General features: G+C 39.4%; 1 protein-coding gene across 1 annotated transcript in view; it reads left to right on the top strand.

The window, feature by feature from the left end:
- The window catches only part of CCDC126 (coiled-coil domain containing 126), a 50354-nt gene that overhangs the window by 12731 nt on the left and 18570 nt on the right, over positions 1-19053 (top strand). The window contains exon 2 of the mRNA XM_044246221.1: positions 5770-6158. Coding sequence (XP_044102156.1) covers positions 5924-6158 — 235 coding nt within the window. The 5' untranslated portion in view covers positions 5770-5923. The remainder of the gene's footprint in view (positions 1-5769; positions 6159-19053) is intronic.

The following is a 19053-nucleotide window of genomic DNA, read 5'->3' on the forward strand; positions in this document are numbered from 1 at the left end:
AGTATATTCATATTGATCACAGGGACTAAAATGGTACTGGTAGAAATTGTTTTCTCTTCATTCTGTCTCCCCCTCTGACTTGTAAATATAGGGCTTAGCTTACCTTGGCAGGAGTGACTTAGGTTACAGCAAAGATACCTGTTTTTTCCTCCCCATTGCTGCTTTATGAAGAGATTTGAGATTTGGAGAGTGGTTCCCATTCTTTGCTGCACATTGAAATAACCTAGGGTTCTTCTTTTTCTTCTTCTTTTTTTTTAAGATACTTATTTACTTGAGAAAGAGAAAGAGAGCACGAGAGAGCATAAGAGAGCTGCAGGGGGAGAGGGAGAAGCAAGCTTCCCACTGAGCAGAGAGTCCAACATAGGGTGATCTCAGGACACTGATATTATGACCTGTGCTGAAAGCAGACGCTTAACTGACTGAGCCACCCAGGTGCCCCTAAACCTAGGACTCTTAAAAACCAAACAAACCATACCCAACCCAACCAAACCAAAATGGATGCCTGGCTCCTTCTGCCTAGACATTCTAATTTAATTGGTTTGGGATATGACCTGGCATGGGGATATTTAGAAAACTCTTGAGGTAATTTTAATGTGAAGCATTCTGAGAAGAGACCAAAGGCATAGTTGTATCCTTTTGGGAATCTTAGTCACCTCCACTGGGCTTGCTTGGAATTACATGTGGAAATGAACCCTGTAGAATAGTTTTCAGGCTTTCTTGGGTTGCATCAGAGAACCCTCATGGGCCTTTGAACTGTTCAGCCCTGTGTCAGATATTAGCTGGCTCTAGGCCATCTTTTTAACTTGAAGAAGGCTCTAGGGTGTCTTTTCTTTTTAGTAGCTCTTACACTCACTTTATTTCTTGGTGTCCTTTTATAGTTCCCTAGTGAAGAGTGGAATAATGGTTCCCAGCTTCTCACTTCTTTGCTATTCTCAAAGACACCCTTTTCTTTTCTTTTCTTCTTTTAAGATTTTATTTATTTATTTGACAGACAGAGATCACAAGTAGGCAGAGAGAGAGAGGAGGAAACAGGCTCTCTGCAGAGCAGAGAACCCGATGTAGGGCTCAATCCCAGGACCCTGGGATCATGATCTGAGCTGAAGGCAGAGGCTTTAACCCACAGAACCACCCAGGTGCCCCTCAAAGACACCCTTTTCATGTTAAATGTTTAACTTCTTTGGGTTCCTGGGAGGTTCACTTGGTTAAACTCTTGATTTCAGCTCTAGTCACAATCTTAGGGTCTTGAGATCAGCCCCAGGTCAAGCTCCATGTTCAGTTGGAAGACTGCTTGAGAATTCTTTTCCTCTGCCCGTCCGCCATCGCTATGTGTGTGTGTGTGTGTGTGTGTACATAAATAAATCTTAAGAAACAAATAATAAATAAATATATCTTTAAAAACATAAATAAATCTTAAATTTTTTTTAACTTCTTATCACTATAGAAAAATGTGTAACAAACACAAGCAAGTTCTAAAACATGAGTGTTTTATTATAGTAGTCACTATAACACTTCCTGACTTCTCTCTGAGGTAGGCTGCTTTAATTTAGTTGAGGGCAGTAGTGAGCCAGACACATTCCATGAAGAGTCAAGACTACAAAGACTTTTCTTTTTTTAAAGATTTTATTTATTTAACAGAGAGAGAGACAGTACACAAGTAGTCTGAGCTGCAGTCAGAGGGAGAGAGAGAAGGGTCTTGCTGAGCAGGGAGCCCGATGCGGGGCTTAATCCCAGGACCCTGGGGTCATGAACTGAGCTGAAGGCAGATGCTTAACTGACTGAGCCACCCAGGCACCCCCTGCTTTTTTTGTTTTTTTTTTTAGATTTTATTTGAGAGAGAGAGAGAAAGAGCGTGCGCGCGCGCTAGCATGAGAGCACATAAACAGGGGGAGTGGCAGAGGGAGAGGGAGAAAAAGGCTCAAAGCTGATCAGGGAGCCCAGTGTGGGCTTGATCCCAGGACCCTGGGATCATGACCTGAGTGGAAGGCAGACACTTAACCGACTAAGCCACCCAGGCACCCCTCTGAAGACCTTTCTTTCCTGTAAGCCTGTTTTCTGAATTTAATAGTCAACTAGTATACAGTCAGTATAGAGCAATAAGGGGCTCTTTATTTATCTTTGGGCCCCCCCACACCGAGAAACACTAGTTTAAAGTAGGCTTTCTTGTATCTTGGGATTTATTACTTTGGGGGCATATCCTCCTAAGCCAAGTTTCTGCCCTACTATCGGTGTGTTTTCTCTCAGTGTCTAATGTTGGTACTGCTACTCACTCTTTAAGCCAAGTTCATGGTTAAGCTTGTATCTAGTTGGAGGGACTTTACCTGTTAGAGATTAGACTCCTATTTTGACTCTCAACCCTCCCTCCCTCCCTGGGTCTCCTGTTCTCTGTCTAATGCCATTACAGTCTTGGGATTTGTCACTTTGGTGGAGTTCTGTAAAACCTATCAGTTCTAGTAGGACTGGGTTTAAGAACCTTTTTTTTTTTTTTTTTAAAAAGACTTTATTTATTTATTTGACAGAGAGAAATCACAAGTAGATGGAGAGGCAGGCAGAGAGAGAGAGAGAGGGAAGCAGGCTCCCTGCTGAGCAGAGAGCCCGATGCGGGACTCGATCCCAGGACCCTGAGATCATGACCTGAGCCGAAGGCAGCGGCTCAACCCACTGAGCCACCCAGGCACCCTAAGAACCTTTTTTTAAATGAAAGGACAGACCCTGAATGGAGATACAGATTCTGAACTTTTGGGTTTGTAGCTCTTACTGTAGTTCAGGCAAGTGAGGTCTGTGGCCTAGGTGAAAAAATCTTAGGGAAGTTAACCACCTCTCTAAGCTTTAATATTATCATTTTAACGTGAGAATAACAACAACATCTTTCTTTTGAGGTTATTGCAAAAAATGAATGAAATAGCCATTGTGAAGTGTTTTCTTCATACCATAAGAACTCAGTAATTGTTCATGGCTGCAGTTTCTGCTGTTAACTATTTTACTGCCATTTCTGTAGAAGAGGGGCATGGGTTCAGAGACTGAGCTTTGAATCCTTTCTCTACTGCTATCTATAGGTATAACCTTGGACAAATTATTTAACTTCTCTCTGCCTCAGTTTTTTCCACCTGTGAAGTGAGAACATTATTAATGTGGGAGTTGTGAAGATGTAGTGAATTAATTCATTTAAGGAGTTTACAGCACAATCTGGTACGAAGTGATTGTCATAAGGCTGTTATTTCATGGAAGTGCTGTCTTTGCCTCTGGTTTTGGCTTTGGATATGTATAGTGATCTAAAAACTTCCAGGCCATCATTTTAACCTTTGTTTTCCAAAACACCTAGGAAGTCTGTGTTCTTAATTCTCCAGTGATGTCACTTTTCTGGTTTTGTTGTCATGCCCACTTTAGAAGCCTGTTGTGACTGCTTCAGGACAGATACACGGTCAGTCCTTATACTGGGTGCTGGGTCAGGTCATGGAGCACACTGGTCAGACTTGAAAAGACAGAAGCCAGTAAAAAAAGATCCCTAAAGAAAAAGTATGTTTAATATATGTGTGTAAAGAAATTCTTTTAAAATTTTCTTGGGCTTCAGAACTTCCACTTACTGAACTCAAATGTAAGATCTATAGAAAAAATATTAGGTTACATTTACTTGTCTTTGTTAAGTTTAGTAATCCAGTATTGATTTTTTTTTTTTTTAAAGATTTTATTTATTTATTTGACAGAGAGAGATCACAAGCAGGCAGAGAGGCAGGCAGAGAGAGAGGAGGAAGCAGGCTCCCTGCTGAGCAGAGAGCCCGATGCGGGCCTCGATCCCAGGACCCTGAGATCATGACCTGAGCCAAAGGCAGCGGCTTAACCCACTGAGCCACCCAGGCGCCCCAGTATTGATTTTAATAGTAGAGTTTTCATAATATCTGAATATTCTTTGTATGGTAACTAAATAAGCAGAAGTAGAAGAAAACTTGAAAAGGAGTTAATTCTTAACTTTTAATGCAGTTATTACTTTGCTATAATAATGAAAATGGCCACTTAGTCGGGTAGTCATGCTTGTAGTTAGGTTTGGCATGATGGGTACATTGCAACTAGAGTAGGTGGGTGTTCTTCAAACCTCAGAGGCCCAGAATTTATTAGTGGTGTATCAGGGACTTGGGGGCTGGGTAGGAAGATGAAAGAGTGGGAGTTTTCTGAAGTGGACAGGTGAATTGCCAGGGTAGATGATCCCCTGCTTACACATATCTCAACACACACACGTCTAGAGGAGTTTTGAGTACAAAATTTTGTATTTTGATTTTTTATGTAGGATAATAAAAGATACTCTTTATTTTTTATTAAATAAAGATATCTTTATCTTAAATATCTTTATTTTAAATAAAGATACTCTTTTTTTTATTATTTAAAAAAAGAATGTGCTAGAAAGCAAACTTTTAGGGTATAACCATAGTTCCCATACTGCCTAGCATATATGCTGGCTCAGTAAACATCTGTTGAAAGTGTTTAAATGCTCTTCAGAGTTAACCTTTACTGTATTCATTTCTAGTCTTATCCTCAAACTTGATTTTATTTGGCTATGTGATTATACCCTATTAAGCAGATTAAAATCAGTATGTTTTATTTGCCCATACTGCTGGAAGTTAAAAAGTTCTTAAGGATTATTTTCATTAAACTGTGAAATACACTTTTTGACTCTAGATATATTTCCATGTGAAGAATTTTATTCCACCGTAAATGAAAAGTTTTCTTTGTTGGACACTTTGGTGATTCATATACATTATTGCTCTCTAGGTCTTTTTAGATTCCATGATTTTCATCACCTTTATCTTTTATTTTTTTTTAATTGAGGTAAAACCTTTTTTTCCTTACACAGTTTTCCCTTAAATTATAAAAGTACATTCCTGTACCATTTAAAATTTAGAATTACAGATTTGGAAATACAAGAAAACTTCCTAAACTCTTTTAGCACTTCTCATTATGCCTGGCATAAATTTAGAAGTATAAGCTTAAGAGATTGTAACTTCTTTTTCATCTCAGGTTGGATGCTTAAGATGATCTTGTTGCCGTTAGAATATTTTCTAGTGACATTTTCAAATATTGTCACACCTATTGAATTGTGGGATTTTTTTTTTCCTTAGGCATTTTTTGTTTTCCAGTCTATTTCACCTTTCCTCATTTTCCCCCAAGATTTGTTTTTTTAATTTTTTATTTGACTGGGAGAGAGTGAGAGAACACAAGCTGGGGAAGCAGTAGAGGGAGGGGGAGAAACACACTCCCTATGGAAAAGGGAGCCAATGTGGGAGTTGATCCCAGGACCCCAGGATCATGAAATGAGCCATAGGCAGATGCTTCACTGACTGAGCCACCTAGGCATCCCACCTTTCCTGAATTTCTCACTTTCACATTGGCATCTGCCTTTAAAAATATTTTTTTTTAAAGGAAGAGGAGGAGGAATAGGTTTTAGACATTTAGTTTGGAAACCTATATTTGAATAGTCTCCTATGAATCTCATTATATGTCCATAGTTTTAGTTTATTGAACAGAATGCTAATGTCTGTAAGAGTTTGAATGACAAGAAGTCATTCAAAGAATTTTGTGACCATGGTGGCATTTCAGTTTATTGACATTTATGTCTGTTTTAAAATTTTGAAGAGCAATATAAATGAAACTGAAAGTTGTCAAAGAAGATGATACAGTGTCAAATCACAACGATTTATAGAATCTCTTAAGTTTGTCATTATCTAGTCTGTTACTGGTATAGGTTAAGACTAATCCCCTTTTCTCTTCTCAATTTTACAGAATTGAGAGTTGGAGGCAACCTTGCTGAAGATGAAGAATATACAATATTAGAGGAGGAGATTTTTTTTTTCTTTTTTCTTTCAGAAGTCTTGGTTGTTTGGCAGCTTATAGCTGATCACCACTCTTCAGTTGAGTGTGTTTGCTTTTATCAGAAATGGTTTTTACAATCTCAAGGAAAACCATGTCCCAGAAATTGAGTTTACTGTTGCTCGTATTTGGACTCATTTGGGGATTGATGTTACTGCACTATACTTTTCAACAACCAAGACATCAAAGCAGTGTCAAGTTACGTGAACAAATACTAGACTTAAGCAAAAGATATGTTAAAGCTCTAGCAGAGGAAAATAAGAACTCGGATGTTGAGAATGGCGCTTCTATGGCAGGATATGGTAAGATAACCGTAGATTCTTCCTGGTTTTCTCCCCTTCAACCTATCCCCATTTCAACGTAGTTATGGAAGGAAATCCAACTCATTACTTCATGCATAGGTCTTTCCAAAGCAAATTTTTCTAGACTTTTTATTATGAAAAATTTTAAATGTACTGAAAAATAGAAACAATACGATACCTATATATCTGTTGCCTAGATTTAACAGTTATTAACATGTTAAAAATTCTGTTTTGTCTAATTTTTGAAGACCAGTTAAATTGTAGAAATTTTGACATTTCACTGCTAGATACTTCCATATGTGTATCTAGATACTTCCATATGTGTATCTAAACAAATGACCTTTTTATACACAATTATAGGAGCATTATAATATTTACATTTATCCGATTATGCCAATATAGACTCAATTATATAACATCTGTCAATTCCTAAGAATCAACATTTGCCTGTATCTCCAATATTGTTTATTTATTGCCATTCTCCCTTTCACATCATGGGTTCCTGCTATGGGTTTTTGTTTTGTTTTGTTTTTTAGATTTTATTTATTTGAGAGAGAGAGAGTATATGAGCAGGGGAGGGGTAAAGGGAGAGGGAGAAGCAGACTCCCCACTGAGCAGGGACCCTGACACCGGGTTTGATCCCAGCCTGGACCCTGAGCCGATGGCAGATGCTTGCTTAACCAACCCTTCCTGCTGTGTTTTAAGTTCTATATGCATGCCATGTTCTCTCTTGTCTTCAGGATTTAGGGAAAAAAAAGAGAAAGGAGAGATAGAACACTTTGTGTATGAGTGTGTGGGCATTTTCTCTATTTCAGGTTTTTTTTTTTTTTTTTTTTTAGTTATACATGTATGTATTTAAAGAATCAAAATGTGTTATGAGTCTCGTAAGAAAAAAGGGCAGTTCTTCCCAGCCCCAACAGTCCCTAAATTTCCCTTTCTTAGAGCCAGCCATAGAAAATTATTTAATCTGATTTACTTGGCGATTACCTCCATGTCTCTAAATAACATACTCTGTGAGTTTTTTCTTGATTTTTCAATAATAAGAGTTATCTGTTAACTTCCCACTGTGCAGAGTGAGGGTTCAGCTTTCTTTTTTACCCAAAATTGCATCCCACTCACCCCGGACTGCTTTCACACACACATGTCCTTCTAGTCCTGCCATTTTCCTGATATAATTTTGTTAGGACAATATTCAGTGTTTGCATTGTTAGGACTGTGTCAGTGGTATTCATTACTGAGCCTTTTAGTACATTATTACTTTTCCTTTTCATGTAAAACTTTATTTTCCCCTCTAGAATTGTAAGTACTGATTTTTGTTTCTCTGCCTAGTTTTCTACCCTAACTCCCCACAGTTAAGTTTAAGTCTCCTCCCAGTATATTTAGACACATTAGCTATTTTATCATGTTCTTTATCTTGAAATCTTTCCTAGAGCCTTCTGATCTGCTCTGGATTTGGACTATTTCTTCTCTAGGCTTGTGGTGATGAATTATTTGAGATCTTACTCCACAATCATCCTGGAACTCCCTCTACTTCTCTCTCGTTATGGATCTCCTATTCCTTAGACTCCTGTGGCTTCCTCTTTATTGGTGACTCCCACGTTTTAGGGGAACAGATCCTTGTAGTTTCCTCAAAAAGTATAAGGGAGGTCAAAGTATTGATTCCTTGCATATCTGGAAAAATCTTTTTATCCCTACCCTCATGCTTAATTGAAAATTTGACTGAGTATAGAATCCTAGTTTGGAAATAGTTTTCCCTTGGATTTTTAAAGGCTTGTTTCTTTTTTCCCCTTCCTTGGCTTCCAGTGTTCTTTTTGAGACTCTAATTCTGTTCTGATTCTTCGTTCTTTTTATGTGATGTATTTTTTTGAAGTTTGTGAGACCTTTGTCCCATAGTACTGTTCTGAAGTTTTTCAAAATGATGTCCCTGGGTATGGATTTCTTTCATATATGTGCTAGGACCTCAGTGGGCACTTTATTTTCCCCCCAATTTTAAAAGTTTATTTCTTTACTCTAGTATGTATGATATCTAAGAGATGTAACATTCATGACTCAAGGTAATGATCATGTTCTGATGTGCCTTCCTTAATGCCCATCTCCTGGTTACCCATCCCCTCACCTGTCTCCCCCACAGCAACCCTCAGTTTGTTTCCTTTGATTAAGATTCTCTTATGGTTTGTCTCCCTCTCTGATTTTTGTCTTGTTTTATTTTTCCCTCCCTTCCCCTATGATCCTTTGTTTTGTTTCTTAAATTTCACATTTGAGTGAGATCATATGAGAATTATCTTTCTCTGACTTATTTCACTTAGCATAATACCCTCTAGTTCCATCCATGTTATTGCAAATGGCAAAATTTCATTTTTTGATGGCTGACTAATATTCCAATGTGTGTGTGATTGATCTTCTTTATTCATTCATCTGTCAGTGGACATCTGGGCTCTTTTCATAGTTTGGCTATTGTGGACATTGCTGCTATAAACATTGGGGTGCACGTGCCCCTTCAAATCACTACATTTGTATCTTTGGGCTAAATCCCTAGTACTGTAATTGCTGGATTGTAGGGTGGCTCTGTTTTCAGCTTTTTGAGGAACCTCCATACTGTTTTCCAAAGTAGCTGCACCAGCCTGCATTCCCACTAACAGTGTAGGAGGGTTCCCCTTTCTGCATCCTCGCCAACATCTGTCATGTCCTGATTTGTTAATTTTACCCATTCTGACTGGTGTGAGGTGGTATCTCCTTGCAGTTTCGATTTGTATTTCCCTGATGCTGAGTAATGTTGAGCATTTTCTCATCTGTCTGTTGGCCATTTGTATATCTTTGGAGAAATGTCTGTTCATGTCTTCAGCCCATTTCTTGATTTGTTTGTTCTTTGGGTATTGAGTTGGTAAGTTCTTTGTAGATTTTTGGCTACTAGTCTTTTTCTGATAGGATATTTGCAAATATCTTCTCTCATTCTGTCAGGTTTTTGTTTTTTTTTTAAGATTTTATTTATGTATTTGACAGACAGAGATCACAAGTAGGCAGAGAGACAGGCAGAGAGAGAGAAAGGGGGAAAGCACAGGCTCCCCGCTGAGCAGAGAGCCTGATGTGGGACTCGATCCCAGGACCCTGAGATCATGACCCGAGCCGAAGGCAGAGGCCCAACCCACTAGCCACCCAGGTGCCCCAGTTGTCTTGGTTTTATCAACTGTTTCCTTTGCTGTGAAAAAGCTTTTTATCTTGATAATAATTTTTATCTTGATAATGAACCCTAATAGTTCATTTTTGCCGTTGTTTTCCTTGCCTTTGAACCCATGTCTATTAAGAAGTTGCTGCAGCTGAGGTCATAGAGCTTGCTGGCTGTGTTCTCCTCTAGGATTTTGATGGATTCCTGTGTCACATTTAGAGTCTTTCATCCATTTTTGAGTCTTTATTTGTGTGTGGTGTAAGGAAATGGTCCAGTTGCATTCTTCTGCAAGTGGCTGTCCAATTTTCCAACACCATTTGTTGAAGAGACTTTTTTCCATTGGATATTCTTTCCTGCTTTGTCAAAGGTTAGTTGACTATAGAGTTGAGAGTCCATTTTGGGGTTCTCTATTCTGTTCCCTTGGTCTGTGTGTCTGTTTTTGTGCCAGTGCCATACTTTCTTGATGATTAAAGCTTTGTTTTTTTTTTTTAAAGATTTTATTTTATTGAGGGAGGGAGGGGGAGAGAGAGAGAGTGCACAAGTTTTGGGGAGGGGAAGAGGGAGAGGGAAAGGGAGAAGCAGACTCCCTGCTGGCTTGGGAGCCCCATGCAGGGTTCAATTCCAGGACTCTGGGATCATGACCTGAGCCAAAGGCAGATGCTACCTAGGTAGTGCCTGTGTGGCTCAGTCAGTTAAGCATCTGCCTTTGGCTCAGGTCATGATCCCAGAGTCCTACAGCTTGAAGTCCAGGTTTGTAAACCAGCTTTGGTTTTCTTTTTCAACATTCCTTTGGCTATTCAGGGTCTTTTCTGGTTCCATAATTTTAGGATTATTTGTTCCAGCTCTGTGAAAAAAGTTGATGGTATTTTGATAGGGATTGCATTGAATGTATAAATTGTTCTAGGTAGCATAGACACTTAACAATATTTGTTTTTTCAATCTATTAGGATGGAATGTTTTCCTGTTTCTTTGTGTCTTCCTCAGTTTCTTGAGTGGTCTATAGTTTTCTGAGTACAGATCCTTTGCCTCTTATTCCTAGGTATCTTAGAGTTTTGGGGGCAGTTGTAAATGGGATCGACTCCCTAATTTCTCTTTCTTGTGTCTCATTGTTAGTGTGTAGAAATACGACTGATTTCTGTGCATTTATTTTATTTTATTTTATTATTTTTTAAAAAGATTTTACTTATTTATTTGATAGACAGAGATCACAATTAGGCAGAGAGGCAGGCAGAGAGAAAGGGGGAAGCAGGCTCCCTGCTGAGCAGAGAGCCCAATGTGGGCCTCAATCACAGGACCCTGAGATCATGACCTGAGCCGAAGGCAGAGGCTTTAACCCATGGAGCCACCCAGGCGCCCCTGTGCATTGATTTTATATCCTGCCACTTTACTTAATTTCTGTCTGAGTTTTAGCAATTTTGGGTTGGAGTCTTTTGGGTTTTCCACATAGAGTATCATGTCATCTGCGAAGAGTGAGAATTTGACTTCTTTGGTGCCGATTCAGATGCCTTTTATTTCTTTTTGTTGTCTGATTGCTGGGGCTAGGACTTCTAGTTTTATGTTGAATAGCAGTGGTGATAGTGGACAGCCCTGCCGTGTTCCTGACCTTAGGGGAAAAGCCTTGAGTTTTCCCCACTGAAAATGATATTTGCTGTGGACTTTTCATATATGGTTTTTATGATATTGAGGTATATTCTCTCTATCCCTACACTGTGAAGCATTTTAATCAAGAAAGGTTGCTGTACTTTGTCAGATAGTTTTTGGATTTATTTAAAGGATCATGTGGTTCTTGTCCTTTCTTTTATTAATATATTGTATCACATTGATTTATTTGTGGATATTGAACTACCCTGGCAGCCCAGGAATAAATCCCACTCACTCATGGTGAATAATCCTTTTAATGTAATGTACTGTTGGATCCTTACTGGCTAGTATCTTGGTGAGAATTTTTGTATTCATGTTCATCAGGGATATTGGTCTGTAATTCTTCTTCTGGGTGGGGTCTTGGACTGGGCTGGCTTCATAGAAAGAGTTTGGAAGTCTTCCTTCCATTTCTGTTTTTTGAAACCGCTTCAGAAGAATAGGTATTCATTCTTTAAATGTTTGGTAGAATTCCCCTGGGAAGCCATTCGGCCCTGGACTCTTGTTTGTCAAATATTTTTGACTACTGCTTCAATTTCCTTGCTGTTTATGGGTCTGTTTAGATTTTCTCTTTCTTCCTATTTCGGTTTTGGTAGTTTATGTGTCTCTAGGAATGCATCCATTTCTTCCAGATTGCCTAATTTGTTGTCATATAGTTGCTCATAATATGTTCTTAAAATTATTTGTATTTATTTGGTGTTGGTTGTGATCTCTCCTCTTTGATTCATGATTTTATTTATTTGGGTCCTTTCTCTTTTCTTTATCGATCTAATTCTTTCAAAAAACTAGCTCATAGTTTTGTTGATTTGTTCTACTGTTCTTTTGGTTTCTGCTTCATTGATTTCTGCTCTAATCTTTATGAATTCTCTTTTCCTGCTGGGTTTGGGCTTTATTTGCTGTTCTTTCAACAGCTCCTTTAGGTGTAAGGTTAGGTTGTATTTCTTGTTTCTTGAGAAAAGCTTGTATTGCTATATACTTCCCTCTTAGGACTGCCTTTGCTATATCCTAAATATGCAGGGGAAGATCCCAGTCTTTTGGTATCAGTTCAGACCTGATATGTGACCCAGGATGTGATCTTTTCTGGAGACTGTTCCATATGCACTTGAGAAGAATGTGTATTCTGTTGCTTTAGGATGGAATGCTTTGTATATATCTGTGAAGTCCATCTGGCCCAGTGTGTCATTCAAAGCCCTTGTTTTCTTGTTGATCTTCTATAGATAATCTGTCCATTGTAGTGAGTGGGGTGTTAACGTCCCCTACTATTATTTTATTATCAATGTGTTTATTGAATTTTAGTAATTAATTTATATAATTGGCTTCTCCCATGTTAGCGGCATAAATTATAAAAATTGTTAAAACTTCTTGTTGGGTAGATCCTTTAATTATGCTATAGTATCCTTCCTCATCTTTTATTACAGTCTTTGGTTTACAGTCTAATTTGTCTGTAAGTTTTGCCACCTGAAGTTTCTTTTGATGTCCATTAACATGATAAATGGTTTTCCACCTGCTTACTTTCAATCTGGAGGTGTCTTTGGGTCTAAAATGAGTCTTTTGCAGAGAGCATATTGATGAGTCTTGCTTTTTTGTCCAATCTGATACCCTGTGTCTTTTGATTGGGGTATTTAACCCATTTATAGTCAGAGTAACTATTGAAAGGTATGAATTTAGTGCCATTGCATTACCTGTAAAGTGATTGTTACTTTATATTGCCTCTGTTCTTCCCAGTTTATGTTATTTTTGGGCACTCTCTTTGCTTAAAGGATCCCCTTTAATATTTCTTGCATGGCTGGTTTAGTGATCACAAAATTCTTTTAGTGTCTGTTTGTCTTGGAAGTTTTTTATGTCTCCTTCTATTTTGAACGACAGCCTTGCTGGATAAAGTATTTTTGGCTGCATATTTCTCTCATTTAGTACCTTGAATATATTATGCCAGTCCTTTCTGGCCTGCCAGGTCTCTGTGGATAGGTCTGATACCAGTGCAATGTTTCTGGCCTGGTAGGTTATGGACCTCTTGTCCCACAGTGCTTTTAGGATTTTGTCTTTGTCTCTGAGATTTGCAAGCTTCACTATTATATGTTGAGGTGTTGACCTATTTTTATCGATTTTGAGGGGAGGTTCTCTGTGCCTTCTGGACTTGAATACCTGATTCATTCCCCAGATAAGGGAAGTTCTCTGCTATAATTTGCTCTACTATACCTTCTGCCCCTTCCTCTTCTTTTGGGATCCCAAGTATTCTAATACTGTTTTGCTTTATGGTATCGCTTAGCTATCGAATTCTCCCCTCATGTTCCAGTAGTTGTTCATCTCTCTTTTTCTTAATGTCTTTATTCTTCATAATTTTGTCTTCTATATCACTAATTCTCTTTTGTCTCATTTATTTTAGCAGTTAGAGCCTCTGTTTTTGATTGTATCTCATTAATAGGCTTTTTGATTTCAACTTGATTGGATTATATTTCTCCAGAAGGGGACTTTCTAGTGTCATCTATGCTTTTTTTTAAAAGCCCAGCTAGTATCTTTATAATCATTCTTCTGAACTTTAGTTCTGACATCTTACTTATATCCATACTGATTAGGTCCCTGGCAATTAGTACTGCCTCTTGTTCTCTTTTTTTGAGGTGAGTTTTTCCATCTTGTCATTCTGCCCAAAGAAGAATAGATGAATGAGAGATGAGAGAATAAAATACTAAAATGGCAACAATGACCCCAGGGAAATAGACACTAAACAAATCAGTAGAGACCTTGCAGAAAGTGGTCACTTTTCTGTTTGTAGAACTGCAACAATTCTATTCTTAGATCGCCAGCTGAATTCACAGGTGTTTAGAATTATTTGATAGCTATCTATCTGAGGTCTTTTTTTTTTTTTTTTTTTTTAAGATTTTATTTATTTATTTGACAGACAGCACAAGTAAGCAGAGAGGCGGGTGGGGGGAAGCAGGCTCCTTGCTGAAGCGGAGGCTTTAACCCATTGAACCACCCAGATGCCCCCTAGCTGATGTCTTAAGACCAGACAAAACTAAGGTCTCTTACTCCTCCACCATCTTTGGCTCTCCTCGTCAAGTCATGATTTTAAAATGGAGCTAAATCTAGTGAAAATTGAATCCTAAAGTACTTTTATCAAAAGCCTGATATACGGCTACTTAAGAATCACAACTCTAGCACTTGTTTCAAATAATTCTTTAAAATAACTGGTTCTTTCTTCACCTATCTGTTTATTTCCATGATGTGCTTATTCTTTCCAAAACTGGAACTCATTAGTTCGTGTAAGAATAATTAATGTGTTGTCGTCGTCATGTCTTCTTCTTCTTCTTCTTTTTTTTTTTTGTTGAAGATTTTATTTATTTGACAGAGAGAGAGCATAAGAAGGGGGAGGAGGGCAGGCAGAGGGAGAGGGAGAAGCAGTATCCTCACTGAGCAGGGAGCTGGATATGAGGCTCTATCCCACTTAGGTCAGGATTATGACCTGAGCTGAAGGCAGATGCTTAACTGACTGAGCCACCCGGGCACTCCTAATGTGTTATCTTCTTAAGTTTCAATTTTGATAATTTAGTGTCTGATTTTCATAGAGCTATACCATACCCAGCTTTCTAGATCACTTAAAAGATTCTGAAGTTTGGCATCAAAATTTTTTCTCCATTCCTGATCCTTTAACAAGGTTGGTGCAAATACTTGCCTTACCGCCTCCTTGGTAAAGGGCATTTATAGAAGATTCTTACATAGGTAAAACAAGAATGTTGTTATGTAGATCCTGTTTGGTAATTATTTTGGGTTGCAGCTTGAAAAACAGCAGCACTTTATCTTTTGTGTCAGCAAAATCAGTCCCGCTGGAAAAGGAGATTCCAGTGTTGTATTGCTCACCTAGGGAGCATTTGATTCCTGTCATCCAAAAAGTTGTTGATTTTAGTAGAGCTGTATATCAGTGGCTGGTCCCAGGGTTCAGATAACAGTCCCCAGTTATTCTGGGTAGTAGTGAAGATGAAAACCTTTGGAACGTCCCCGGTTCAGCCTGCCATGATTTTGGAGATGGGGAGAGGCTAGCTTCCGTGGGCACTTTAAATCCTAAAACTTATGCCCTTTGATTTGGGGACATTTATCCTAAATTAATTAACTTTTTTCCTCACCATTGTTTTCATCCTTTCTTTCTGAAATTCTGTTTTTCAGCATTTGGACCCTCTGAACTGGTCCTCAAATTTCCCTTTATTGACTATCCTAGTTTTCATCTCTGTCTTTTTGCCTTGTTTTTTGAGGTATTTACTCAACTTATTCTCAACTTATGGAGTTTGTAATTTTCTCTAATATGTTTAATTTCTAAGAGTTTTCTTTATTTCTCAAAGGTTATCAGTGATAGGTTTTCTGAAGTGTTTCTGTGTTTCATCCAGATATATCTGGTAATTCTTAGCCTTTTGAGACTTTTTATTTTTATTTATTTCTTTAAAAAATTTTATTTACTTATTTATTTTACAGAGTGCAAGTGAGAGTGGGCACACATCCTTGCAGAGAATGGGGGAGAAGGGGAAAGGGGGTGGGAGAGGGACAAGCAGACTCTGCTGAGCACAGAGCTCTTCACGGGGCTCAATCCACACAACCCTGAGATTACGACGTGAGCCGAAATTAAGAGTTGGATGCTTAACTGAGCCACCCAGGTGCCCCAAGATTTTGTGCTTTTTTTTCTTTTTTTTTTTTTTTTAAAAGATTTTATTTATTTATTTGACAGATAGAGATCACAAGTAGGGAGAGAGGCAGGCAGAGAGAGAGGAGGAAGCAGGCTCCCTGCAGAGCAAAGAGCCCAATGCGTGGCTTGATCCGAGGACCCCGAGATCATGACCTGAGCTGAAGGCAGAGGCTTTAACCCACTGAGCCACCCAAGTGCCCCGATTTTGTGCTTTTTAAGTAATCTCTACACCTAACTCAGGGTTTGAACTCACAATCCTGAGATCAAGAGTCCTACATTCAGGGTGCCTGCGTTGCTCAGTTAAATGTCTCCCTTTGGCTCTTAAGATCCCAGGTTCTTGGGATAGAGCCCTGCATCAGGGTCCCTGCATCAGTCCCTACTCACTGCTTTTTGCTCTTCTTCTCCCTCTACCCCCTCCCCCTTTTTGTGTTCTCTCTTTCTTTTTCTCTCTGTCTCAAATAAATAAAATCTTAAAAAAAAAAAAAAAAAAAAAAGAGTCCCATACTCTACTGACTGAGCCAGCCAGGTGCCCCGAGACTCCTTTAAAGACTGAGACACTAAAAGTTTGATAGGAGGTGTTGAGTTGTTGGGTGGTTTTCACTATATATGATCTGGCTGGGACATTTCCTTGATAGTATCCTTAATATTTGTAATGACTTCTGATACCAACTGCATGGAGTTAGGCCAGATTTCCAGGGTAAGGGTATAATCCTCCACATACACATTAGCCACAAATTTGGGTGTCCCAAGACGACTCTCAGATCTGACCAGTTGACTACAAATTTGAGTGTTCACACTACACCCTTAGGTTCGATAATGAGTTGGATTACTTCAGAGAACTCCCAGAAAGTGCTATATTTACTATTATAGTTTTATTATGGCACGAAGAAAACCAGAACCAGCCAAAGGGAGACACATAGGGCAAGTTCTGAGAGCGTTCCAAATGCAAAGTTTCTGTTGTTTTCTCCTATGGAATCAGTCTGCATTAATCCAATGTGTGACCATATTAAAACCATATATATATATATTTTAAAGATTTTATTTATTTATTTGACAGACAGAGATCACAAGCAGGCAGAGGCAGGCCGAGAGAGGAGGAAGCAGGCTCTCTGCTGAGCAGACAGCTCGATGTGGGGTTCGATCCCAGGACTCTGGGATCATGACCTGAGCCAAAGGCAGAGGCCTTAACCCACTGAGCCACCCAGGTGCCCCTAAGACCATATTCTTAACTAGGGAAGCTCACCTGGACTTTGTATTCTGAAATTTTATTGGGGTTTTATTGTGTGAGGTTTTTTTTTTTTTTTTTAAGGATTTCATTTAGGGGCACCTGAATGACTCACTTGGTTAAGCGTCTGCCTTCAGCTCAGGTCATGAACTCAGCCAGGATCCTGGGATTGAGTCCCTCATTGGGCTTCCTGCTCAGCCAGGAGTCTGCTTCTCCTTCTCCCTCTGCCCCTTCCCCTCACTTGTGCTCTGTCTCTCTCTTCCAAATAAATTAAAAAAAAAAAAAAAAAGATTTTATTTATTTGAGAGAGAGAGAGCGAGCATGCAGAACGAGGGAGAGAGCATGAGCAGCGGGAGGGGCAGAGGGAGAAGAAGTCTCCCTGTTGAGTAGGGAGCCCAGGATGCCAGGATCATGATCTGAGCCAAAGGAAGATGCTTAACCCACTGAGCTAGGCACACCTGTGTAGGTGTGATTGATAAGATTATTGGCCACGTGGTTGAATTTGATTTCTAGCCCTTCTGTCTCATCTGATATTACTGAAAAGTCCTGACTCTCTAATCGCATAGTTTGGTCTTTCTGGCATGCCCAGCCCTGATTCTGAGTCATCTCATTAGCACAAACTAAAGGTCCAGTCTCAGTCACCTTGTTAATATAAACTATTAGGTGGGACCCCAGGGGCCCACCATGAACAAGACACTCTTACTAGGAAATTCTAAACATTTAGAGGCCACCTTCCAGGAAGTAGGGACAAAGTCCTGCCAACCTCTCTTATATAAAATATCAGTGTCTGTTTTTTTGTGGTATCACAAATATCAGTGTATTTAGTTAGGCCTTTCCTCCTGAGCTGGTCAGATTCCCTAAAGGACTTCTAGTCTCTTGCTGGAGAGTATAAGCCTCCAGGTGTTCTAAGATCTGAATGAGAGGAAAAGGCAGGGGGAGGAGGGGTAGTTTCAGCCTCACTGAGTGAGTGAAATGTAAATGTAAATTTTCATTTACTCCCTGATTTTTCAGTGTGGTACCCAAGCCTTCAACTGTTTTATTGGCTTCAGAAAATGCATCTCCTCTTTTCTGCAGTGGATGAGGGGCTAATGCCCAGTGTGGGAGTGTTCTAGATAATTTAGGAATCAAAAGTCATTATACATAAATTTTCACCCAATTCTTCCATTTTATTCCTTCCTTTACCCCCATTTTCTTTCTTTTTTTTTTTTTTTTTTTGAGATTTTATTTATTTGACAGAGATCACAAGTAGGCAGACCAGCAGGCAGAGAGAGCGAGGAGAAAGCAGGCTCCTCACTGAGCAGAGAGCCCAAGGTGGGGCTTGATCCCAGGACCCTGGGATTATGGCCTAAGCCGAAGGCAGAGGCTTAAACCCACTGAGCCACCCAGGCACCCCTTTCATTTCTTTTTTAAAGTAGGCTCCTTGCTCAGTGTGGAGTCCAATGAGTGGCTTGAACTCATGACCCTGAGATTGAGACCTTAGGTGAGATCAAGAGTCCGTTGCTTAACCAACTGTGCCACCCAGGTGCTCTAACCCCTATTTTCATTGGTACCCAGTGTAATAATCCCCGGGCCTTTTAAGAACCCCACAGTTTTGTGGAGGTAATCAAATTGCTTCTTGGTTTTTCTTCTCTTTTAAGATCCAACATTTTCAGTTCTGGTAAGTCAGCTAACACTCATCCCTCCTCTTTCCAGCTTGTGGAGTTGTGTTGCTATTGTCTAATCTTCTGTTATCTTTGGCCTCGTGGTATTATGCTTAAAAATAAGAAAGAAAGAAAAAGAGAGCAAAAAGCACCCTTCCTGTTCTGTGGAGTATCCATGTAGCCAAGATTCAGGAGTGTGAGAGGATCTGGCTCTGGGGGGCTGAAACAGACCAGGCTCTGCTACTCACCCTGACAAAATACAGAGGCAGAGACATGAGCAGTGGTGAAAAAAGAAGGGAATTTATTTCAGTGAGGCCACCACTGGGAGACAGTGAAGTATTGTCCCTAAGGCTGTCTCCAAAGTACTGAAAATGCTTCAAGGTTTATAAAAAGAAAATGTGGAACAAAATTTGGTGGGTACGTGCAGGTAGACAGTGAAGGTTCAGTTGGTCATGGTCTTGGGGTCAGTCTTGCTGGCTCAGGGCAATCCTTATACTTGAGGGGGTAGTTTGGGTTCCCTTCATGGGATGCTTTGTACAAAAGATCTTTTGCCTGAGTTA

This window comes from Neovison vison, chromosome 4 (assembly GCF_020171115.1).
Source record: "Neovison vison isolate M4711 chromosome 4, ASM_NN_V1, whole genome shotgun sequence".
Lineage (NCBI taxonomy): Eukaryota > Metazoa > Chordata > Mammalia > Carnivora > Mustelidae > Neogale > Neogale vison.